Source organism: Fistularia commersonii, chromosome 11 (assembly GCF_037954325.1).
Source record: "Fistularia commersonii isolate RoL2024-O1a breed Wild chromosome 11, RoL_Fcom_v1.0, whole genome shotgun sequence".
NCBI lineage: Eukaryota > Metazoa > Chordata > Actinopteri > Syngnathiformes > Fistulariidae > Fistularia > Fistularia commersonii.
Window position 1 is genome coordinate 19,301,746 of NC_141294.1, and position 25,593 is coordinate 19,327,338.

At 46.0% G+C, this 25,593-nt stretch overlaps 3 protein-coding genes across 5 annotated transcripts; 1 reads left to right on the plus strand and 2 right to left on the minus strand.

Moving 5' to 3' along the window:
• Positions 1–251: 251 nt before the first annotated feature.
• snx27b (sorting nexin 27b) lies at positions 252–6,873 on the minus strand. Of its 3 annotated transcripts, XM_086155746.1 has the most exons (13): positions 6,352–6,867; positions 4,904–5,135; positions 4,611–4,803; positions 4,468–4,532; positions 4,299–4,403; positions 4,156–4,234; positions 3,872–4,035; positions 3,636–3,725; positions 2,495–2,644; positions 1,961–2,089; positions 1,339–1,398; positions 1,190–1,252; positions 252–1,055 (listed from the first exon to the last, which is right to left on the minus strand). In XM_086155746.1, the coding sequence occupies exons 1-13, from the start codon at positions 6,687–6,689 to the stop codon at positions 960–962; spliced, it is 1,764 nt and encodes a 587-aa protein (XP_086011872.1). In that variant the 5' UTR covers positions 6,690–6,867; the 3' UTR covers positions 252–959. The 3 variants fall into 3 exon arrangements, with proteins under 3 accessions (XP_086011872.1, XP_086011871.1, XP_086011870.1); XM_086155745.1 differs by having other exon boundaries at positions 1,204–1,252; positions 4,468–4,803; positions 6,352–6,873; XM_086155744.1 differs by having other exon boundaries at positions 4,468–4,803; positions 6,352–6,869.
• A 1,519-nt stretch (positions 6,874–8,392) lies between these two features.
• LOC147229963 (protein S100-G-like) lies at positions 8,393–9,246 on the plus strand. Its single transcript, XM_086155747.1, has 3 exons — positions 8,393–8,549; positions 8,653–8,792; positions 8,924–9,246. The coding sequence occupies exons 2-3, from the start codon at positions 8,655–8,657 to the stop codon at positions 9,119–9,121; spliced, it is 336 nt and encodes a 111-aa protein (XP_086011873.1). The 5' UTR covers positions 8,393–8,549; positions 8,653–8,654; the 3' UTR covers positions 9,122–9,246.
• Positions 9,247–13,164: 3,918 nt separating this feature from the next.
• On the minus strand, positions 13,165–14,068 carry LOC147229964 (protein S100-G-like). The gene is made up of 3 exons (XM_086155953.1): positions 13,964–14,068; positions 13,716–13,855; positions 13,165–13,554 (listed from the first exon to the last, which is right to left on the minus strand). Exons 2-3 carry the CDS (start codon positions 13,851–13,853, stop codon positions 13,330–13,332), a joined length of 363 nt encoding a protein of 120 aa, XP_086012079.1. The 5' UTR covers positions 13,854–13,855; positions 13,964–14,068; the 3' UTR covers positions 13,165–13,329.
• Positions 14,069–25,593: the final 11,525 nt, after the last annotated feature.

The window sequence follows — 25,593 nt, forward strand, 5'->3', positions numbered from 1 at the left end:
TTGTCTCAGGCGAGCATAATGCTCTGCAGCACAGTCAGATCCCACCTCAGGCCCCAACATACCCGCATAAAGGTTGTCCATGGCCTCCTCCTTGACTGACGGACGAGCGGTGGCCTTTTCTCGCCGCGCTGCAATACCTCGGGTTGAAGAAGTCAGATGGTGCAGGCTCACTCTGGTGTTTTACTTCCGACACCAATGTAATGTCCGATGGACATGCTCAACAATGACGAGTTGGCGGTTAACAAGCTTAATCTTTATTTTCGCAATTCAACAACAGCGGCTTCACTCATCTTCCATCTCCGCGCTCACACTCCCCACCATGCCCTTTCGCTCCCTCGCAACCCCAAAACACCCTCGCAGTCGGAAAACAGAGAACTCAGAACTTCCTCCAACAGTACCACAGGGTTGTTACAGGTCAAATGCAGATTAGTTGCTGGGCAAAATGGGGCCGAGAGGGAGAGAAGGAAGGGGTCCAAACATAAAGAAACTGACACATACACACAAACACACACACACTAGTTGATGAGGCGGTGGTGTATCAGCCAGTTAGTTCATGGGTAAAAAAAACAGGTGCAGGTTATTACAGTGTTATAACAACAGTTTTATCGGATAAAGTGCTCACGCTTCGAAACCGTAAGAGCAAAGTGTCCGTCGCTCTGACAAAAGCCTGCTTCCTCGCTTGCCCCTGCATGTTGCTATCCACTAAGCCGCGGCTGGGGCGGGATGGGGGGGGAAGCTCACGCGGGAGTTTTTTCCGACTTTCCTGTCCATGCATCATCATCCAAGTTCGAGCCCCTGCCAGTAGGGGGTAGCCTCTGGGGAGCCAGTGCATGCCTTGCAGTTTTTTTGTGCACAGGCTGGATTTTGTTGGTTCTACGTGTATGAGGCGTCTTAAAGGAGGGGGCAGATGGGCAGAATTGAGCGTATGGTTGATAGTGGAGCATTTCTGCTCGCGTGGGCTAGGTGAGCGGAGGCGTTGGTGTAGAGTTAAGAGGTAGTGATCTCCCGTCCAGGGCGGGACCATCCCGGCCGTCTCGCAGCAGCTGGAAGATATTCTGCAACGGAAGACAGTCGAGGGGGGTTTGATTTTGGGCGTCCTGTTGGATGAGGGGGGGGATGTTTCCATGCGGTGCAGCCACGGCGTGACACATCTGCGCGGTAGACAGGACAGAGGCAGGCAAAGCCTTACCTTCCCGCACATACCGTCTTTACTGCAGTTCTTGTTGTCTTTGTCTGTAGCTTCCTCCTCCACCTGTGGACACACACACACGCACACACACACACAGATCAGGGAAACATGCACCCGTGGCGTTTGACTCAGCCGGCGGCAGCAATTACCTCCGTCCTCCACTTCAGTTCGCAAAAGACTCTCTCAAAGCACTCATGCATGTAGTTGAACTGGACATTGGAGAGGAGAGAGAGAGAGCGAGAGAGAGAGAGAGAGAGGATTTTGGATCAGACCGGAGGGGTTAAGAGGTTTTCCTCAGTGACGGAAAGAGATTTATAGGCGCAGGAAAAGTGTAACGAATGTTTAATTACTGAATAGCAGCCGAATCAGAGTGTTAAGGCAGCCTTAGTGGACCGTTTCACACCCCTATACGAAACTGGGTCAGCGTATCCTCTTAGCGTCTTCTTCCGTTCTCATTAATGTGTAATTACTATAATCTTGTTATTTCATTCTTAGGATTTTTTTTCTGAAAACGGAGTTCAAACTCTGGTGTTACTCGCTAACAGATATGAAACAATGTCGAGTTATCAAGCGTTAGCACTTCTCTTTAAGTTGCTGGCCAGGGGGAAAGTTAATATAAATATAGAATAAAAAACTAAAAAAAAACCGACATAATTTTGCGAAACACAGATGTGGAACCCCGAGGACGGGCATAATGACATGACTTAGTTGCCGGGCAACCCATTGAACAATGCCGCACCCTCGTCCCGTTACGCGCCGTCCATCACTCACATACGGCGTGAAGATCTTCACCCAGCGTGGCTTCTTCTCGCCGCGGGCGTACTCGAAGCAGAAGGCCATACCCTCCTCATCAGTGTCCCAGCGCTGCATCTCTGCCCACTCAAACGAAATCACCTGGTTCTGAAACGAAAAAAAAAAGGGACGGCCTTCACCTGGCATCCCCGCCGCCACTGAACCCAAAGAACCAAATCTTAACCTGGATGGGAGGTGAAAAGTCGCACTTCAAGGCAGTGGGTACATTTTATTCGCATCCCCATCTGGCAATGGGAGGCTCTTAGACGACAGGCCCCAGTTCTGCTAGCAATCCAAGGAACATACAGGTCCACCTGAGGTTCTGGTCTTGCTTCTGCACGGGTCCCGGCTTTAAAAAAACAGCACGGGGTCCGGGTTGCGTGTCTCTGGACCGGTGAATACCTCAATCCAGTGTGTCACAAGAGCTCGGAGCAGGCAAGAACTCGGTTGCTTGTTCACATGTATGCTCGAGGTCTCACACTCACACACACACAGACAGACGGCTGCCCTTGCCTCCAGCGTTCCCTCCTCGGTGCAGGCGTGCAGCTTGAAGTGCTGGATGCTGATAGCGGTGATGACGTGGCCTTTGCGCCGCGAATCGCAGGTGCAGTGCGGGAAGAAGATCTCGTTGTAGCCATCGCAGCTCCTCAGCAAACTCAGGTACTGGGGTCAGGGATGCAAAAAAATAAACTACGCTAAAAACAGGGCTGGGACTTTGATGCGTAAAATATTGATTAATTCATTACACGGAAAAGCTGAGCTGCGAAACATTTTTCAGAGTTTGAATTCCAGGGGGACAGATCAAACTGACGCACAGTGTCATTCGCCTGATGGACAAGGCAGGTGAGATGATGCTGGTTGGAGGGAAAATGAAACATAGGAAACTTCCAGAAGACAGTAAAAACAATGATGCTGGTCTTTGCCCTATATGTAGAAGAAGTTTTGCTGCAAGCATGTCACAGGTTTGTACCAACACACAGATTAGTAATATCAGCTTCGCACGAGCATGCAGGTCAATAATATTAATTTTGTACAGCATACAGTCCGGTTTTGTTTGCTTAATACAAGTATGCAGGTCAGAAGTGTCAACTACATACCGGCAAGCATGTCGGTTTTACAAGCTTTGTACCAACATGCAAGTCAGTAGTATTAGTTTTGTATCAGCACACAGGTTGGTAATCTTAACTTTGTACTAGCAAGCATGTGTGATTACACAGGTTAGTAATATTAGCTTTTACTAGCATGCAGGTTGGTGATATTAGCTTTGTACAATGAGCTTGAGATTTGGGGCTACAGGAAATGTGGCTCCTTGTTTTTACATTTCCAATATCCTGTTCTTGAAATGCACTTGCCGCTTCTTTAAGGTGTTTCAGTGACCGGCCGCGACAGGGCCCGAGCGGTAAGCTACCCTGCTAGTGTGCCTTACACAAGTGCGAAAAAAAAAAGGTGAGTGAATCTCAATATCGATTGTGTAATTGGATATTTGCACCACTGTCTACATTTGTGAACGGGTGAATCTGGTTCAAGTTCCAATCTAATAGAAATCGCGGTTCCTGAGAGCAGTTCCGGGACCAGACCCCTGGGAAGGCGTTGTTGTTTCCATGGTGACCGGCCCACTCTATTCGATTGCTGTTTTTTTTTTAAATCGACTCACCATGGAGATCTTCTTCTGCTCCGCCAGCTTCTGCAGCTGGTAGGACTTCTGCTTGGCCTTGATGGAGCCCTTCTTCACATCGTCCACGGCCTGCGGAGACGGCAGGAAGACAATCAAAGTGGTGAATAAATCCATGTCGTGCGCCCTCCAGTGGCCATTATAGGTTAGGTCAGCAAAACAGAATCTTGTGGGATTAACATCTGGATTCAGATCTTTAGGATCACACACACACACACCTGGTGGAAGAAGTAAGTGACCGCAAGCTGATTGTCACTGAGCAGGGTCTCCTCCTCTGTGGTGAAGAGCCACTTGCGAAGGGCGAGGCAGGTGCCCGGGATGGCTGACGTGTAGTTCTGCACGTAAAGCTTGTGCGGGAACTCGTTGGGCGCCAGCTTACGCACTGCGATGCGTGAAGGGAAACGCGGCCCAATAGGTTATTAAGCGTTAATTACACGCTTATTACGCAAGGTCATTTTATTCCTGGAAAAAGTCTCAGGGTACGATGTCTTTCCTGACTCACAGAAGGTGTGGTTGATGACCTCAAACAGGGCGAAGTAGCTGCTCGTGATGCTGTCCATCCCCAGTTTGACAACCGCAGCCTGGGGGGGACATCAAGGTCAGATGCGAGCGGCGGCGGCGTGTTCCACATCACGGAGGGGTCACCTGGTAAACCTGGTCCGTGGTGGCGTTTTTGCGGACCCGCACAGTGAGTGCGGTCTTGTCGGGCAGTGCTATCCTCAACTCCACGTCGGACATGCCATTGTAGTTCTGTGGGGAGGGGGAGGGAGTCACAACCGGACGCCGGTGGCATGCGGATCTGCTTTCCTATTACCTCATCAGACTCCGACAGGAACTCCTGCATGATGTCACTCTCCCCAATGACACGTACAGAGCAGACTGCAGGAGGAGGGAGAAAAAAAAAATCATGGCAACCACTGCCAAAATACTCGACATACTCATATCCCCCCCCTTCACCTTTCTCCAGGTATTCCTCCAGGCCCCTGCGCCGTGCGTCCAGCTGTTGCTCCGACAGCGAGAAGGGCCACTTTCCAGGGAGCCTGGGGAAGACGAAGCTGACAAACTCCCGCCGCAAGTTGGCGTGCAGCATGACAAACTCCCTGTAGCGCTTGGAGCACAGCTGCCGGCCCGCCATGTACACGTTGTACACCTGCAGAGGCGGAGGAGGCGGTGGTGGCGGGGTGGGGCGTCGTTCATCATTCATCCCACGCATTTGCACCCCTCCCCCTCCTCCTGACGGGAAAACCCACCACGAACTTCTCCTGGTTGAGCTCGGCGTGCTTGTAGCTGGGCACGGAGATCGGTACGGCCTGCTTGTCCGAGTAGTCGTGGCAGGACTGGGCGGGGCCCTCGTCGCCACCATCCAGGCAGTCGGCCTCCTGCAATGGCGCCGACAGCACGGCCAGCAGCAGTTCGCGCTCGCCGGCACGGATCAGGTCCACCACCTGCTTGTGTGTCGCCCCCTCCACGTTCACACCGTTCCTGGAGGGACAGATGGTGGTTGGGGATGTTGAGGCCACGTCGGTTTATTTCCGAAGTTTCAGCGGGCGCAGAGGTGACATGGGAGAAAGAGGACAGGGGGGGGATGTCCAATGAGCTGCTGTGCAGATAAAAACCAGGAAGCAGGGGGTGATGCTAACAGGAAAAGGGGGGTGAACAGATACAGTGGCGTGCACGTGGAAATATCATGGTCAACAAGACACCAATGACGCCCGGTAGAGACAATCAGACCCCCCGCACCCTCATTCCACACACAGAGGTGTACTCATCCCCATGGCAACGGGCATCCAGCTCGGGCCGAGAGGGGCTCAGTGAATACTAACATCCCATCGCGGTGTGGGCATCAATGAGCGGATTCAGGGGCGATGCTAATGACTGTGCCTGGATGAACGCCGGCGGCTGTTCAAGGGCGCCATGACGATGGGATAAAATACTACGTCTGAAATACTTTGTGCGCGTCTCCATGTTCTCCCCCGTGTCTGCGTGGGATTCTTCCAGGTTCTCTGATTTTCTACCACAGTCTGAAAGCACGCAGGAAGTTTATTTAGACCTAAATTGTCCAGAAGAATGAATGAGAGACTGAATCCTTGTATGTCTCTTCATGGCTTGTGAATGATTTTTTTTCTTTTTATGACCGAGTGAATTGCTGTGTGTCTCCATGTAATGTGAGAATGGCTCCATGTGACTTGTGAATGAATGAGTGAATAGCTGTATGACAACTTAATGACAATGAATGGATGTATATATATATATGACAGAGTGAATAGTTGTTTGTCTTTGTATGACCTGAGAATGCGTGAGTGATTGTTTGTATGTTTCTGAATGAGAGAGTGAATGGATATATATATATATGTATATAGGACGTGTGAACAGTTCTATGTCTTTACGTGATGTGAACGAGAGAGTGAATGTCTCTGTTTTCAGAGAGTGAATGAGTGAATTGGTTGCACGTCTCTAAATCCTCTGTCAACGGGACAGTGAATGAATGAATGGATTCTGGGAAAAGTTGGGATGACTTTGGGGTCACGTTTCGTGGGATCACGAATCTAAAGAACAACAAAAACAACACCAAAAATCAAATAAAAAATAAATATAACCATTCTAATAACAATAATAATATTGGAAATAGAATAAATATAACATTAAGTAACTATTCAGAATTTCACCAATAAAGGGACCCGGACGCCTCGGCACTTACACCTCGAGTATCCGGTCCCCCTTGGAGACGCCGGCTCTGTCGGCTGCGCCCCCCGGCAGCACGGCGCTGACGTGCTGCAGCGGGGCGTACAGCTCCCCGTGGAGGCTCCGCAGCTGGCCGCCCTCGCTGACCTGCCCCCGGACGTTGAACCCGTAGCCCGAGTCCGACTTCGCTATCCGGACTAGCCGCGGGCCCGAAGTGGCGGTGGTCTCGGTGTCGTCGCCGGTGCCGCCGGTGCCGGGCGTGACGTCGCCGCTCCCCGAGCCGTCACCGGCGGAGGGCAGGGGCGGCGGGGGGACATCCGACGGACGAAACTCTCGCCCTTCGTCGTCCGACATTTTACAGAAGTATTAGTTTCATCCGCCCCAGCTCGGTCCGCATCCGGCGAACATTAGCTGCTGGTGCCGGAGAGGCGGCACCGGGCTCGTCGGGACTCGGCTAGCTGGTCAGCAGCCGAGAGTGGCCGGAGAGAGTCGAGGGATACCGATGATCGGCCGGCTGGCAGCCGAGATCGGCCGGAGAGAGCCGAGGGATTCCGATGATTGTCGAGCCTCCCCGCCTCGGGGTGTCGCGGGTCACGGGTGAGCTGGCAGTCAGCGGACACTCAAATTCGAATTTAAAACATTAAATATTCACTAGTAGAACCTGCATGTGCATTTATATGATACCGTAACCATGTAGACATGGTTGTAATACCTAAACCTCCAGCATAAATGTTACGCTTTTGTTTCCCTTGTGAAGTGAGTTAGCGGCCAGCAGTCCAAAGACATGCTGGGGGTTAATTGGAGGCCCTAAATAGCCCAACTGTGTGAATGAGAGTGAATGGATGTTTGTCCACATGCAGCGAATGAAAAGAAAAGATCATAAGCCGATCAGCTCATTGTTACTTTTGTATTCAAGTGGAGAAATTTTAACTTAAGTGGTGCTTTTATTTTGAAAGTTAACTTACAAAATAGCTGTTTTAACACTTCCAATATGTTGATGATTATTATTATTATTATCATTATCTAGTTTTTGGACTGTGGGAGGGAACCCATGCAGACACGGGTAGAACATGCATCTCCACACAGAAAACCCCCATTGGGAACTCTTGCTATGAGGCATAACTATCCACTGTTATTATTTTTCCTCCAAGTGATTAAGAAAAGAAAAAGAGGAGGGTCCTGCATAAGGACACCTCATAAAGTATATTTTCCTGGATTTTTCATTTGAGCTTTAAAAAAGAAAAATCTGATGCAGACAACCAGCCACCAGGGGGCGCCATTGGAAAGGCTACTTTTTAAAAAAAAATCTGAATCAGAATTGATTTATTCGCCGAGTAATTTTGCAACTACAAGGAATTTGCTTTGGTTGACAGTGCTAAACAGACAACAGGCATTAAATAAATGAAAAATGAAAGTGAGATCAGGGCGATAGGGATCGGTTGTGCAATGCAGTACAAGGGAGTACATTACAGACAGTCTTGGGACAGAGTCAGTGGGGGGCCGGGGCATATTTATAAGGCAGGCTGCCGATGGGAGGAAACTGTTTTTGTAGCGGGTAAATTGGTCCTGATAGACCACAACCTCCTGCCAGAGGGGAGGAAAGCCTCCTTTTTTGAAAAGGTGGCACCTTGTCTTGGCATATAGGGAATACAGAAATTATCTGAGACAAAAAGTCTCAGTACCTGTGACCTGGAGGAGTGCCTGCCGTAGCAGGATGGACCCAGAGCGTTGAACCAATGCCGCCATCGGACAGCCATGTCGGCAGGTCACTCAGTATGAAGGCAGCTGAGGGGTCTAAGTGGGTAACAAAATGAGAAAAAGAGGAAATAAAACCATAGATACCAGTAAGCAGCGGCTGCAAGTTATGCCAGCATTCACTTCACGGTCACATCCAGAGACATCCGACCATTCACCTTCATTCACTCACTCATTGACACATCATATAGCGACGTATGACTATTAAGTCAGGCATTTGAGCATCATGTGCAGCATATAAACATGACAACAATACTCAAAACAGACAAGACGGGTTGAACAGACAAAGGCTGTATGGGTGGAGTCCAAAGCATTGACTGTGTGAGAGGAGGGTGTGTGTGGGTGTGTTTGTGTGTTTAAGAGGAGGCTTCTCACTTCCAAGTGACATCAGTCTTGCCCCAGGAAACGCCGCCGCTGTCTTCTCTTTACAGACGTTGTCCTGTCAATTCACTCTCACAGGTGAGTGTGACAATCATTCGTCTCAGTTCCAGGTTTTTTTCGCTGCAGCTTCCTCCGCCCGACAACATTAACCCTAACCCAACCTTGTGTTTCTTCTGAGTAGCCATGGCTCTGGAGAATTTCATCGTATCCATCGTGGAAGTGTTCACCTCGTACGCCTCTGAGGGGGGCGAGGAGAAGTCCCTGAACAAGGCAGAGCTCAAAAAGATCTTGGAGCATGAAATAACCAGCCCCCAGCTACTGGTGCGATACTACACACACACACACACACACACACACACACACACACACACACACACACACAATCTAAGACCTCCTGTCCACTGAGAGGCTCCCTACCATCTAGCTAACCGTGAGTGCATTTATTTCTACAGGGGAAAATCAACGGCGACGACATTGATGACGCCATGGCGGTGCTGGACAAGGACGACGACGGCGAGATCACCTTTGGGGAGTTCTACAAGTGCTTGGGGAAGATGGCCAGGAAGTACTACCAAAGCAAGACAGGCAAGGGGGGCAGGAAGGGCAAGGGCAGGAGGAAGAAGAGCGGCGGTGACGAGGACGACGCGTGAAGACAATTTTTGGAGGACCGATCTTGCGTTGTTGCCAGATCCAGTCTGTGATTCTCTGTAATCTAGCTTTTGATGAAGGGTCACTCACTTCTGGATGTCAATGAATAAAACAAAACATCTGGCATCGAATGGCTCTGGTACTCGTCTTACCTGATGTTATTGACAGGCGGGTGCGGTGAAACCTGTTCCACGCCTCAAGGTAAACTATCGCCTTGGACCGAATCAAGTCGCTTCTGACTTCACGTCTGCGGAGATGCCATACTTCATAACGGTACGATGACACGTTTAGGTTGTATATGTGACATGTACAATCCTGTCCGGGTAACCCCCTGCCCCCATCACTTATTACTGGTCATCTGGGGGGGGTAAAAATTTTTTGCAAGAAACGTTAGCTTGTTAGCCACAAGGTAAAACAGTAAAACAAACATAGCTGATTGACAGGCCAGGGCGTGGGTGTCAAACTCATTTTCACCGAGGGCCACATCAGCATAATGGTTGCCCTCAAAGGTCCACATGTAGAAATGTAACCAAATGTAATGTAAAATAAATGTAACTACTCCTTAGTGTTAAATAACTCTTGAATTTATTACTCATTCAAATCCAAAATGTTACATATGCATTTGCATAGATGTAAACATTTTTGCTATTTGCTCACTTCCAAAGCTAGTTTTCACTGCTGCAGTGTTTTTGGATGCGCCTTTCGTCAACACGCTCTGCTGCCATCCTTGTTAGGCTTTTAATTCTTGGACAATTTGTTGTTTTTCTGGAAGGCTAACTTTAGCGTACTTAGCTCCACTACTCTTTGTCAACCGACCCTGCCTCGTAACACAAAAGACATTCTATTTTTTCTCCTTGAAGCGCAACCATGTATTGGCCTTCCCATCTGACTTGAAACAGCCTTCCATCTGCATCAACTTTTCTCTTCCTGGACATTTAGGGATCATTTGTGTTTCTCAATTCCACTTGTTGGAAATCACACACACACTCAGATAGATATCCTGCTTTGAACTGATGTGGTGTCAGACAACAATAACCAGCTTTACATGTTTGCCTGCAGATCACTTTGGTCAGTTGGGCGTGTCCTTTGATGCTGAAAGACGCTGCCATTTGAATTGTAAATTATCATCGGAGTACTTCCCGATTTCAGGTCCCTTGGTGTCCATAACACAGATCAGTGGACAAATTTCAGTATCAATTTTATGTTTTCGTTAATAGTTTATTGTTCCTGATGACAGGTAAGGCAGAGGCCTCCCTTGACTGGACACCACTGCCTGATATGTCATTGTTGTTTTTGTTGTCGGACAACTTATTTTCGGCCACCATGGAGTTCAAAACAGAAATAAGCCTTTGGCAACTCTATAATCATTCCATCATTTTCTTCAGTAACACAGACCCACCCACGAAGATGATCACGATGAGTTGCAACCATGGGAAAGACATGGAGATTATTTTTTCCCCCTAGAGGGCCTTAGGTATAAGAATATCAGAGAAATGTAACATTCCAAGAGACACTATTTGGAGCAGTAATAGGGTACTGTAAAATGAATTGAAGAGCTCCAATCCTGAATTCCAAAGCATCATCAGGTTACTTAGTCAGGCCAACTAAAGCCTCTTGCTGACAGAGAAATTTCTAATGTTCAAATTCAGTTTCAGGAATTATCCTCCTCCAGAGGAACATTTTAATTTTGTTTTCCCATGGGTACCAAGGTTAGGGACTGCTGCGATGCCAGTGTCCACAACGAGCACCCTAAGCGGCAAACTCAAAATTAACATCCCGTGTAGAAGGGGACGACCTGGACAACACGGTGAGCGAAGACGTTGCCACGGCGTTAATGTTCTGCAAGGAAAAGCAGGCCAGAAGTGCTCGGACCTCTTCATCGAACCATTTCTCTGTCTGTTTTGGTGCAAGAAAACAGCTCACCGTTGACCGCAGGAGTTTTTAAAAGTGGTGTCTGCAGTCCATAAGAAGTATCTGGTAATGGGCGTGTCTTATGAGTTCTATCAAACACCTACGTCACATGTGTTCCTATGGAACCACAAGAAGACACTGCCAAAGTGGCTCTTGGAACTGAGCTCCATGGTTATTGGTTCCTATGCTGTCCTGCCGCAACAGGGAAACAGCCTAGTTCCTAAAAAGATTCTAGGTACCAGAAAAAGATCATACAGCACAGAAGGGGCTCACTGTGGCACTGGGCAATCTAAGGTATCCAGGGACCCTCCTGCATGTTTTGGACTGTGGAGACCAGAGAGGCCAGAGCATTGGGTTGTGATTCCACACGATTTCTGGTGTTCCCGTAGGCTTATTTGTGTTTCAACTTCACTGTAGGCTATAAAGATCTAAAAGCATTGTCATATCAGGCAGTGGCACACAGTCAGGGGAGGCAGCCGAGGCCACTGCATCACATGTCATCAAGAACAATAAACAATTCATGTTATTTGGACGTGGCGTGGCGCAGGAGGTAGAGCAATTGTCTTTGGAACTTAACATTCCTGGTTTGTTTCCTGACTCCTCAAGGTGTTGTTGAGCAAGACACTGAACCCCTAACTGCTCTGGGAGGGCCACATTCTGCCAGCCTACTGCTCATGGTTCATTCATGATGGGTTAATTGCAGAGAACGAATTCGGAAAGAGATCCTCGCGCAAACATGTAAAGCAGGTTACATGATGCAGGTTGTTGTCAGACATCTCATCGGAGAAAAACTCAAAGCAAGATACCCATCTGAGCGTGTGTGTTTGTCAACCGATATATACATATGTAAATTCGAAAACAAACACACACACATATGGGGATAATGATCAGAGATGGTACATTCCAATAACAAATAGCGGAATCTTGACTTACGGGTTTAATTCGTGACGCAGCTTGTTACTCATATTGCTCATATATCACATTACCTTTCCCCACTGGAATGAATTAAAAATGCTTTTGATCTGTTCGAGACCCCCAAAAGACACACCATTTTTTAAATGTTTTTAAATACGAAAAATGTTCTAAATTCTGAATACCAAATACTGAATGAAAAAAATAATACGTAACAAAGGAGTGTGTAAAGAAAAAAACTGTTTTTTTAAGTGTATTTATCATGAAGATGGGATGAAAATGCCAGCGGCGGTGGAGAAAGTTGAGGGAGTTCTTTATTCAGTGCCCTATTGCTTAACTTACTTGCTTCACACTTAATTTCTAAATGTAACTGGCACACTTTGCTATACTTTACAGCTAAACTTATCTAACTCAGCGCTGGAGTGACTATTTTTAAAATGATCAAACCGTCCCCAAGCGGCTTTGAATGACTCTTCTGACGCCCTGCCCAGTGAAGCTTTCAACGTCTGTTGATCCAAAACCACAAAAATGTCCCACACCTTTTCAAAGATAGGTCTCTCTCTGTCACCATATTCAACAACTTCCCTAGCTCTTCGCTGCCGAGTTGACACGCACACCTCGCTCGCGATTTTCCCTGATTTTTGCTAGGCTAGCTAGCGGTGGGCAGCATGCCCAACTGCTTTTAAAATTTTTAAAAACAGTAGAGTCCTGCTCGCTGCTAACTCAGATCTTGGCTGAGCAAAAAGCAAAAAATTTGACCAAACGAGGGCTTGTATCTCGAAAAAGTCTAAAGGTTGGTATCCACCGTAACCACGATTTGTTGTAGCCGTCACTCAACCCAGCGCCCAATCCCCCACTCCCACTCAGCCTCATCAATCAGCTGCATTGATTTTAGCGCTTGTGGCTAACAAACTAACATTTCTTAGACATTTGTTTTGTTTTGTCTCGACTAAGTTGGCCAGGAATAATGCATGGGGGGGTGGTTAATCTCACAGAGGAGGGGATGTCTCACATGCAACTCTGCTGGACTCATCAGGTGGGAAGCTGAGGATGTTAAAATCCGCAGGTTTTGTCGTGTGATTGATATGGTCTGACGCAAAATTGTTTTCCTTGCGGCGTGGAACACGTTTCGCAGAGCCAATCCTGGCAGATCCCCCAGCAAGGGGCGGGTCTTAGCCTCGAGCGATCGCCTGTCAATTACAGGGCCGCGTACCGGTAAGACCTAGACAAGAGTCATCCGGAACCAGCTGTGTTTTATTCATTGGCATCCAGAAATGAGTGACACTTAATCAAAAGCTAGATTACAGAGAATCACAGTCTTGACATGGAACGGCTGACAGCTTTTAAACTTGCCGACCACACGAGATCAGTCCTCAAAAAATCGTCATCACTCGTCGTCCTCTTCGTCATCGCCGCCCTTCTTCCTCCTGCCCTTGCCCTTCTTGCCACCCTTGCCACCCTTGCCACCCTTGCCACTGCCCGTCTTGCTGTTGTAGTACTTCCGGGTCATCTTCCCCAAGCACTTGTAGAACTCCCTGAAGGTGATCTCACCATCGTCGTCCTTGTCCAGTGCCGCCATGGCATCGTCAATGTCGTCTGCGTTGATTTTTTCCTGCGGATGTAAAAGCGCTTGCCGTCAGTTTGGATGGCGTGGAGCCTCTCTCCCAATAGACGGGAAGCTCTCAGATTGCGATTGCTTGTGTGTGTGTGTGTGTTTGTGTGTGTGTGTGTGTGTGTGTGTGTGTGTGTGTGTTTGTGTGTGTAGTATCTCACCAGCAGTTCAGGGCTGGTTATTTCATGTTCCAAGATCTTTTTCAGTTCCGCCTTGTTCAAGGACTTCTGCTCGCCCCCCTCGGAGGCGTACTCGATGAACACGTCCACAATGGATATAATGATCTTCTCCAGAGACATGGCTGCACGGAAGGAACATTCATGTTAATGTTGTTGTCGGGTGGAGGAAGCTGGAGACAAATAAAAGCAAAAAAAGGTGAAAACCTGAGATGACTAATCGTCGCACTCACCTGAGAGTGGTTTGATGTTTCACAGTGGTAGGACAGCAGTGGTGATCCCTGGGAGTTATGGGAGTCGCAAGCGCAAACCTCCTCTTAAACAGGCTGTGAACCATGTGACTCATGCAGGTAACCCCCGCCTTCCCCCCACACACATGCCTTCTCAGACACGCACAATGTTGTGGACTCCACCCATACAGGCTTCGCCAATTTTACCCGTCTTGTCTGTTCGAGTATTATTGTAAAAATACCATGTGTATTTTCAATATACGATGTGCTGTAGTCCTGAATCAGAAGACGTTTCTTTTTTTATATTTATTTTGTATGTTTGAAAGCTACAATATCAGAGAAAGGATTTTATTATGGTATGGGCGGCGTCCCACCGTTGTTGAGATTCCTCCTATACCCTCCGGGTCTGTTCGGTGCGGTTTTTCCAGTCCGTCCATTTTTGTCCGTGCGCCAAACTAACATGAAAAGCATGCCGTCAGGTAAAGCCGTGGGACATTCACAAATATTTCAGAGACCTGATGTGTTTCTGTGTTCTTATTTTTCTCTGCAGACTCCTATTGACAATATAAATATCAAAGGGAGTCCCCATTTGTTGTTTGCATTTTTTTCTAAAAAAAAAAAAGTCTGAATCCCTCATTGCTATTTGTTTACAAACAGTAACCATTGTGTGGGACCTTTGTGATTGCCGACATGATAAGGCTGCAACGCTGATACGGTATCAACTGACAGCTGGGCGGAAGTATCGTTATCTATAGGGGCCTAAATATCGGGACGTATTTCTTTGTGTTGGTCAACATGAAATGAAAGGTGCGGATGAAAGAGTAAATGGTTGCATGACTACATGCGATGTGAATGAGAGGGCGAATGTTGCACGATTCTATGACTTGTGAAAGAAAGAGTGAATATTATGTCTGTAAAATGCAAATGAGAGGGTAAATGTATGGCTCAGGGGATTAGAGCGGCCGTCCTTGTAATTGAACAACTGTGGTTCAATTCCCGTGCTCCTCTTGGCCAGTGTTGTTGAGCAACATACTGAATCTGTAGCTGCTCCTTAGCTGCCTTCTGAGCCTTCTGCTCATGGTTCATCCATGATTGGTTCAAGGGAGTCGCCAAATTTCACTGATGTTGTGCGGTATGTGTAACTAAATGTGACAATAAAAGGTATTTCTTCCTGTATGCCTGTGTGTGATGAGTGAATAGATGCATGTCTATATATGAAATGTGAACGTGAATAGTATGTCTATGTGATGTGCAACTGAGAGGGTCAGTGTGTGTATGTCTATGTGACTCATGTATGAGAAGATGAATGGTTATAATTCTGTCTGATGTGTGACTAAATGGTTGCACGCAATTACTGGATGGTGCTTTGACAGCTGTAAAAACAAGCTCTCCATGCCGCCTCCTGAACGTGTCCATGTTGATTTTCTGGTCTTTCTGGTTTGCTATCTTTTGAAATTGGACACGCTACAAAGCTGGACAGTGACTGGTGGCGCAAAAAAAAAAAAAAAAAACAGAAAAAACTGGAATGTTAAGTAACGTAATTTTGATACAATGCATCAGGTGACACCACATAAACACAATACTGTTTCAACAGCAAGACGTGATGCTTGCTGGATGCATAGCATGCCTGTTATACATGGCGTGAATTTTGGCTTACGTGTTTTTCTGGTCTATTGTAGTTGGTAGTTTGAATGGCCCTTCTCAAAAAGATGTATGAAGATGGAAAAAAACAGTCAAGAAGGTGCCGGAGGAAACATCCTCGTATTTATCCACAGGGTGGATCTGTCAGCCTCAAAGGGCAATCATATTGTGTGAATGACTGGGGTTGGGTATTTCATCTCCTAGAGCAGGATGAGCCTCCAAGGCAGGGCTGACGGTATGCTGAGAATGATCATGAGTGTGCAAACAAAGGTGGGCTGTGGAACAAACACAAAAACAACCGCATGTTTACAGGACCCAAAGATGGTAATTGAGCCAAGTCAGAGTTTTACAAGGTGCTTGGCTACCATGCGCTGAAAAATGACTGGTGAGAGGACAAAAAGTGTCTGGTAGCAGACCACTCCTGTTACCAAACACTTTTTTGCAGACTGCGGAATTCATTTTTCAGAAAATACTTTGAACACTGGTCAGCTGTTTTTCTTGCAACAAAATGGACATAACCAGTGAGAAAGGGATCGGCAAAGAGGTCTGAGCTCTTGTGGCCTGCTACGCCACACAGGACTTAAAGAGGAACATTTGGCCCAGATAAATCATGCAGAAGGCCTCAAGCGCATGAAGATGAGTTGACCACTGTCTTTCATGTGGATGATAGTTTGACACAGGCAACCTTCTAGGAAAAACCCTTCTAGGACATGGTACTTGTTGAAGTCAGTGACCTCTTTCTGCAGTTTGTCTGGCTTTCATATGCTATCTTAATCAAGCATCAGTGACCCTTGCTGGACAAAGGAGTCCCTTTCATAAAGGCTCCATCCAACAGCCATGGTACCACATAACAGCTTCAAGTGGATAAGTGGTGTCCAGGGTCTCAAAAGGGTCAGGATGGTTTTGATGGCTAGCGGGGGGAGTTCTGTAACATCAGGCAGGTGGAGAACAAAATGGGGAATATCTTGCAAGATGTACAGAACACATGAGATGTTCTCTGATCCATTGTACACAGAATTTGGGAAGGAGCAAGAGAATATGTGAAAATTAGCCACTTTCGGACAGAAAAGTTCTAATAAATATAGTTCTAAGAACTGTCCAGCCTCAATTCTATCCTCCTTGGAAACCGTTCAGTTTTGCATTGGCAGAGGCAGTAAAGGGCTGGTAGAGACCGGCTGCGACATGTACCTAAAGCGCCACACCAGCACCAAAAACAAACTATTGTGAAGAAGAGGAAGACGACATGGACAAGATGGGCAACATGGAGAGCGAAGAAGGGGCCACAGCGTTTTCTCCCTGTGCTGCTTAGCTAACTTAGCTCAAATCTTTGTACTTAAGACCTTAAAACACTTGATAGCCTTAACCTTGAAAATTTATGTTTTATTGTATTTCTTATTCTCCCTTCTTCCTACTATTATCTATTATTGTTATGCTTTTGCTTGAAACTCTGGCACAAAAATTTCCTTCGGTATAAATAAAGTTGTTCTTATCTTATCTTATCTTATCTTATCTTATCTTATCTTATCTTATCTTATCTTATCTTATCTTATCTTATCTTATCTTATCTTATCTTATCTTATCTTATCTTAACTCAATACTTATTTGGGCCAAACGTCAATGTTCCTTGGTGAGCCCTTAAAGTCCCTCTGTGGCGTAGCAGGCCAGACGAGCTCGGACCTCTTTGTCGGTCCGTTTCTAGCTAGTTCTGTCCATTTTGTCGCAACAAAACAGCTGACCAGTGACGACAGTAGTTTTTGAAAATGGTCAGATGGCTCCACAGTCCACAAGAAGTATCTAGAAGGGGTGCGGCTGACCAGTTCCACCAAGCACCTACATCGCATGAATTCCTATTGAACCGTAAAAGGCCCTGCCTCGGGGCTAAGTGCTAAAATGGTTCCAGAAACTGAGATCCATGCTCTTCTGCTTCCTATGGTTTCCCAATGTATGAAGAAACTGTGTTGAAAAGGTGCTAGGTGCCACAAAAGGTTCCAACAACGCAAAAGCAGCTGTCAACAAGGACAGGCAGGAAAAGAAGATTGCTGAAGACGATCAGCTAGTTTTAAAGGAACCAGCCTTTTGAAAAACCCCGGCAGTGAAAAAAGAAATGAAAGAAAGGGATAAATTTCATCGGAAAGTCAGCAAGGAGCTGTTTCATTATCAACTTTTTTCCCAATGTATTTTCCATGTAGGAGGGGAAAAAAACACGACGCCTGACAACTGTAACCATAGCGTGTTGCTTCTTGTAGCCCAAAGCATATTGTGGGTGTGTTGTTTTTTTTGCTTTTGGTTGTTCTTCTCATTACATGGCTTGGCTGTTCCTCCATTCTAAATGCCATTTAAAGTCAGACGCCTCGATGGAAACAACATAATTATAGATAAAAGTGGGGGGAATGAAAAATGGTTGAGATATTTGAATAAAAAAAAAAAGAACTTGATATTTTTCTGCGTGGCCTTGTGAGATAAACTATATGAATGTATATCGGATTATTTACATTACAACGTCCCACCATGTTTTTTTTTTTAAATGAGGGTATCAAATTCTTGTTGGTCAACATTTCTGTCAGCACGTGACTGAAGAGACACTATTTGTGCGGCCGCTCAGAAATGATGCTGTGATGAACGAGTTTCACATGGAGAGAACGTGTGTTGCATGACACATTCAGTATATTTTCTGTTCATTAATGTGATAAATTGATATCATCATTTTAAGAGTTTGATTTATTGGCAAATCAAAATTATTTTATTTTGAAATGTACATAATTTGGTGACATCGTGTCCCTTCTAGTCACTTCCCGATGCCGCTGAGAAGCAGACCTGCCAAATTTATGTGATGATTATGGCAACAATTATCAATCTGATAGTTTTAGTGAGCACATGACATAGGGAAAGAATGAAACAGCAAGCAGTGGAGAGGTGGTCGAAACAGGCAAAATGATGCTCGCAGGATTTCTGGCTTAACATATTGCCGTGTTGATTAACTTATCATTTAGTGGAAGTCACAAAAGACTTTGTCAAAGAACAGTCTAGCTCTCTCATTTGGCAAGTTTGCAGGGGCCGTGGCTTGATCTACTGCAGCTTCTTGCCAGGCCTCCCCCTTTGCTATCTCTTCTATGAACACTAAAGCGAATATTGCTCCTTGTTAGCTAATGTGGAAAAGTGGTGAGGAGATGGGTTCAAGCAGGTTGGAATGGGTGGAAAAAAGTGTCAGTACTATGCGATAGAAGACTATCAGCTAGAATGAAAGGAAAGGTGTAAAAGACGGTGGTGAGACCAGCGATGCTGTATGGCCTAGAAACAGTTCCAGTGACAAAAAGACAGGAGGCAGAGCTAGACGTTGCAGAGATGAAGATGCTGAGGTTCTCTTTCGGAGTGATGTGGATGGATAGGATCAGGAATGAGTCTATCAGAGGAACAGCACATGTTAGATGTTTTGGAGAGAAGGTCAGAGAAGCCAGACTAAGATGGTTGGGTGCCAGGGAGGAGGTCTCGAGAAGACCAAAGAGAAGATTTACAGATGTAGTGAGAGAGGATATGAAGGTAGTTGGTGTGAGGGAGAAGGATACAGAGAATGGGGTTAGATGGTGAAGGTTGATTAGCTGTGGTGACCCCTGAAGGGGAAAGCTTAAAGGAGAAGAAGTTAGCTATTAGCATGTAACTGTTAGCATTAATGTATGAGGTCATTTGTGCCTGTCCCTCCCACCACCCTCATGACCCCTCTGTCACTACCGCACTCTTGCTTTCCAGATCTCTGTCCTTCTACCTAAACCAGTCAAGGCAGAAGGCCACCCACACTAAGCTGAGATCTGTCCAAGGTTAATAACTCCTTTCCTCACCTCTGTGGCCATTAGCTTTCTCATGGGGGAAATTGTTGAGTCTCTGTAAATGACTTCAAAGAGCATGGTCCAGGCATGATCTACATGTAACTTTTCACAAAACATCGGCAGGATTCAGCGGCATATATAAAGGTATAGAGATTGACTTGATTCATAATATGATCATTTTAAAGACACAATATGATACTTCACTTCCCATCTGGCAACACTGCTCAGATGTCCACATACTCTGAAAGAATATACTTCTGAGTATTGTGAGACAAACACTGTATGTTTGCTATTTTGATGCTGAAGATTCAAGATTCAAAGTGTTTATTGTCACATGTACAGTGTGGAAACGTGTTTCCCCGTACAATGAAATTCTTACTTTGCTGTCCACAGTGCATCTGGATTTATATTGACAATAAATAGGTATTGTAAAGATTATCATAAATATGAATGATACTGGCAATGATTCTGATGGCAGTTGAGTAGAATAAGTTCTTTAATCATGTTGTTCTACATTTTACACTCCTGTATCTCCAGCTGCAGGTTAGGAGTATGAACAGTCCATGTTGAGGTTGGGCATGGTCCTTGGCGATGGAGGCAGCTCTCCTGTGAATTCTGCGGAGGTAGATGCTCTGCAGAGAAGGCAGTGGGGTTCTGGTGATCCTCTCTGCAGTCTTTACCACTCGCTGCAGGCATCTGTGGTCCAGACCAGTGGTGCTGCTGTACCACACAGTGATGCAGCTGGTCAGGATGCTCTCAACAATACAGCTATAGAAGTTGCTCAGAGGGTGGGGTGCTGTACTTCACAAAGAGCATCCTGATGTAGGAGTCTTTGTTTTCTAGGTGGGAGAGGGAGTAGTGGAGGGTGGCTGCTATGTCGTCTGAGGTGGACCTGTTGGGCCAGTATGCAAATTGCAAGGGATCTAGGGTTTGTGGGATGTTGTTCTCAATGTGGGCCAGCACCACTCTCTTGAAGCACTTCGTGATGATCGGAATGAGTGCTACTGGCCTGTAGTCATTCAGGCAGGTGGGTGGGCTCCTCTAGGGGAGGGGGGATGATGGTTGTCTTCTTGAAGTAGGTGGAGACGGCGCTCTGGCTGAGTGAGAGGTTGAAGAGGTTAGAACATCGGCCAGCCAGTGAGAACATCAGCCAGCTCATTAACAGAAGCCCTGAGGGCCCCCGAGATGTTGTCCGGTCCGGCTGCCTTGCGGGGGTTGATCCCTCTCAGCGTACGGCATACCTGATATGATGATACTTTTGGGAGAGAGGAGAAGTGAGAGGGAGGGTCGGAGGTTCCTTTATGTGTGTGACTTACCTCCTGTTGTGGTTTGGGTTCTCAAAGTCGGTGTAGAATATGTTGAGTTCATCCGGCAGGCTGTGGACTTGTAGTCTGTCATGTGCTGAGGGCTTTGACACATCCACCCAGGGTCAGCAGTGGAGTAGAAGTCACCCAGCTTCTCTCTGTACTGCCTCTTGGCTGTTTTGATTACCTTCTTCAGTCCATACTTAGCAGCTTTGTACACTGTCTCATTGCAAGACCTGAACGCATGAGAGCGGGCACGCAGCATGTGGCGTACCTGACTGTTCATTCAAGGCTTCTGGTTGGAGAGTTCCTGATTCGTATGTTAAGAGCGATGCTGTCAACACAAGTGCTGATGTGTCCAGTCACATACTCTGCATACTCCTGTACACTGACAGAGAAGTCCTCCTGATGCAAATGTTAAAGATCAGATCACATCGCAATGTTTGTTCAAAATACGCTTTGATAAGATATTCAAAAGGAGTTGTTTGACGATGGCCAATGTTACACAGGACATTGCAGGTCCCCTGCAGTTTGAGCAAACAGGTCAGTGAAGGATACAGACATTTGTGTACCACAACTCCACGTCCAACATCATTACCCTAGAAATTCTCCACACCAAACTTCCCCAGCTCTCAGTCGCACCTGTCAGTGGATCAGTCGCACCTGTCAGTGGGTCATGATGCATAGGAGGCAGCAAGTGAAGCTGGGGAAGGTCACATCAAATGCCCGGCCAATCAGCATCTATAACTCACTCCCTCGTTTGTTTACTTGTAAATGCTGAGCCATGTCAAATATGAACAAAGGATCCTAAGAAAAACAGACTCCACCAGAAGCTTCTGGTGTTTTTTCTGCACAACTAAGAGTTTACTATTTTACAGCATTGCAGTATGGTTAGTAAGGAGTTTGGCTGCAGACAAGTAAGCTCTGCAGAGAGGGATCAACAGGGCATGAAAAATCATCAGCTGCCACCTACCCCACCTTGAAGTTATCACCACCTCCCACTGCCCTGGAGGAGCAAAGGCTATCCTGTTGGACTCCTCCTACACAGCCGACTGTTCAACCTGCTTCCCTCTGAAGGGTGCCACTGGTTGATCAAACCCGTGTAACCAGTTTGTCAAACCGCTTCTTCCCCTGGGCCCTAAGAGCACTGAACACAGGAATTCCAACAAGACTATGCAACACCATACATGAACAATAATTCCACTATCATCACATCTGACGAATTACACAGCCTCTACAAATTCAGCAATTCTGCTACACCTACATGGAATTCTCCACCAAAACAAGTATTGTCTGGAAAACCTTTCACTCTGTGCCTTACTTATGTCCATATGATTCACTATGTGCGGTGTATACAATATAGTGTAAGTTTCACAGATGCTGTTTTTCCTGTTGTGATTCAGTGAGTGTGTGAGCTCAGTATTTTTTGATGATATTCCTTAGACTATATTACGTAGATCAAACAAACTGCATATTAGAGATATATCTGCATATACATATGCATGTATTTTTTTTCAAAGACATTCGCCAGTGGCTAATGCACCTTATGTATAGCAGTATTTTCCATCCATGAAACCAATCTGTAAATTTTGTTTGTCAAGTTTAACAGTGTTTCCTGAGTAAAGATTTGAAGGGGATCCTTTGAGTCAGAGTTTCCACACCTCTGGCATATTTTGACTTTGAGTTACTTTTATTCAACCAACACGCTTTTTTAGTATTTGAAATGAAAAAAGCTTCTCCAAAAAGATAAGACAATGAACAAAAGGGAAACCATAAAGATAAGACTAGAACAAAAGGGAAATCATTGAAAAAATGATTGAAAAAAAAAACAAACTGACCATTTCCACTTTTGAATAAAAAGTGGTATGTCCAAAATCATTCCTACCCGTTGTATGAGTAACATGGACCTGCACTGGCCAGGCGAATAATGAGAGAGATGAAAAACAATTCAAGAATCCCCACCAGAGCCCTTCTGGAAAATCTGACTGCCACTGGTGACAATGTCTCAAGGTAGAGTGTCCAGACACTGCCCACTACTGGGATGCAAGGGCACAGACCGTGTTGTCCTGAAAAGCACCCATATACAGTATTTCCCCTACAGTAGTTCTTTAAAGAGTTACTCGATTGCGCTCACAAACATTAATGTTGCAACAGCAGAACTTTAAGTAGGAGACGGTGTCTCATTTTAAAGTCTGACATCACATCCATTCAGTTATTTGCCAGTATGTTCTGCCTGTTACTACTGAGAGGAACAATTCATGGTGGTATGCACTAGAGCATCGGTATGTGGGTCAATTGGTACCATGGTGCAAAAAAAGAATACACAACTTACATTATTTCCATTTTATCTATTCTCTGATTCTGAACAGTGTTTTATTTTGGAAAATTACCACATTCTCTCCGCCACAACTGTGTATGACTCACTGTTGATGCATGTCATGATGCTTCCCTTGGTCACATGTCTTACCGTCACTCGTTACCTTCTTAAAGGGGCTGTGCTGGCTGGTAACACATTACTGCTAAATTGAAACCCCCAAAGTTAGCAAAATGAACAAAAAACAAACATCTTCTGGAAATTAAATATGTGTACGATAAAGGAACCAGTGAGAAGAGCCTACGACTCAAAAGAAAAACAAAGCTGCATTTAACAGACAACTTTCTTCTCTGGCCCTCAACAAAGGCAGACGCTTCTCCTCTTTCCCTCCCTGACCTTATCTCCCCTGCTTTCTACTCTTTGTCCTGTGCTGTCTCTTGCTGAAACCTCTCTTTCACATTTTGGCCGAAATCAAATAATGGAATTGATTGCTGGATGTTATCCAGACAAGACGCTCCCTCTCCCCATTACTGTTGTAATGTCTTCTGTTGCTATATGCGGAGGTGTTTTTTCCTAATGCCAAACTGTGGAACCCTACAGAAGCCTCGTCTTGGAGTGGCTTTTTTCCCTTTCCTTTCCTCTTGTTCTCCTTTCTTTCCTCCAAGATGGCAGTGGGAGATGGCAGCCTGTTGCATCAGCTCAACTGCTACTGTAACACACAAATTTCCTCTTGGGGATCAATACAATATGAATTAATTCATTCATTAATTCATACTGGGAGTCCTACTTGAAATATGGATTTATTGCAACAGGTCGTTCCAATGCACCAAGCCTGCTCTGCATAATATGCGGCAACTGGCTCACTCATGAGACAATGAAGCCATCAAAACTGCTTTGCCACTTGGAGACAAGGCATTAAAAGACAAGCCTTTGGAGAATGTTGAATGAAAAAAGCATGAACAAAAAGGAAAGAAGCATTCACTGAGGGCCATCAACAACTTTGAGTGCACTGACAGCATCATTCTTGATGGCTAACCTTATTGCTTAGGCTTGGACGCCATTCACTGTTGGTGAAGAATTGATCCTTCCCGCCATGAAAGACATTTGCCGTGAAATTCTAGGAGAGGCTTTGGTTAAAAAGATAGCACAGGTGCCAGTTTTGGCTAGCACCATTGGTCTGCGCATTTGGAAAATAGCACTGGACATCGACACAATTGTTGGAGAGGATTAATACATCACTGTGGTACGTACTCCTGGTTGACGACAGATATTGACAACAAAGCTGTAGTTCTTGTTTATGTAAGATATATTTATCAGGAGGATGCGCACAAGGATGTGTTATGTACACTATTGTTGCCACCCAGAACGACAGGTTACTTTTTTTTGAAAATCTGTAGAATGTGCTTTCTGAATGACTTTGTTATACTTTGATTCTTGGCACATATGCTAATTGGACTTCAAGACTCTATGTTTGATCGCTTTACCAAAAAGGTCTGACTCCCTTCCTTGTGTTTTTTGTTGTGGAACCATCTTTGACAAACAATTCCTGGTCTGAAGGAAGGTGTCAACGACTCCCACCAGATTGTCACCAAGTGTAGTCAAATTCCCAACAAGGTCACTCGACCGTGGTCCTCTGTCCCTTCAGGGCCAAGTTGAAACCCTCCTCAAGACAGATCAGCACCCACTCCATCTGGAGCACTCGCAGACCAAAAACCACAGGCAAATATAGAGAACTTTAGAATGCCGAGGAATGAAAGAAAAAGTCATTCCAAGAACCCTAAAAAGAAGAGCTTCACTGAAAACATCATCCCACCTTTTCCCGGCAGGGACGATGAGCAAACTCAACGGACATTGCAGTCAAAGGTGGCATGATTTGGGGTTAATTTTAATGACCCACCAAGTGATTCACAATTGCTATAAGGGAAGCCCTTGGCCAGTATGGGGATCGAACCCACGACCTTGGCGCCACGCTCTGACCAGCTGAGCTAACCGGCCGATGTTCTCGTGCAGATCCGCTCAATTTTTTTTTTTGTTTAATTTTGAACTGCTTACCGACTTTGCGACCACACTTGTGTCATGGAAAGACAATGTTTTTGCTCCCAATTGCTTCCATACTTGGTAGTGTGGCCGAGCGGTCCAAGGCGCTGGATTAAGACTGCAGTCTCTTCATGGGTGTGTCTTTGAATCCCACTGCTGCCGGAGTGTCATCCCGTATCTGCAGTCTCAACAATCTCTTTTAATCGCCTACAAAACATCAAACAAGAACAATTTTCTTTCTGCCGGGGGGTTGTCCTATACCTACGATCCCAACGACCTCTTCCATTTCCTTGAAATACTTCACAATTCTGAAATTTTCTTGGCAATTTGGTTTCTTGTTTTTAAATGTGTAGAATGTGCTTTCTGAATGTAGAATGTGCTTTCTGAATGCAGCCACAGGGCGGCACTGGCCTGTGTCTCTCCAAGCCTGCCTTGGTAGGGCACGGAGCAGTGTCCCCCTGTGCTGGTCCCAAGCCCGGATAAATGCAGAGGGTTGCGTCAGGAAGGGCATCCGGC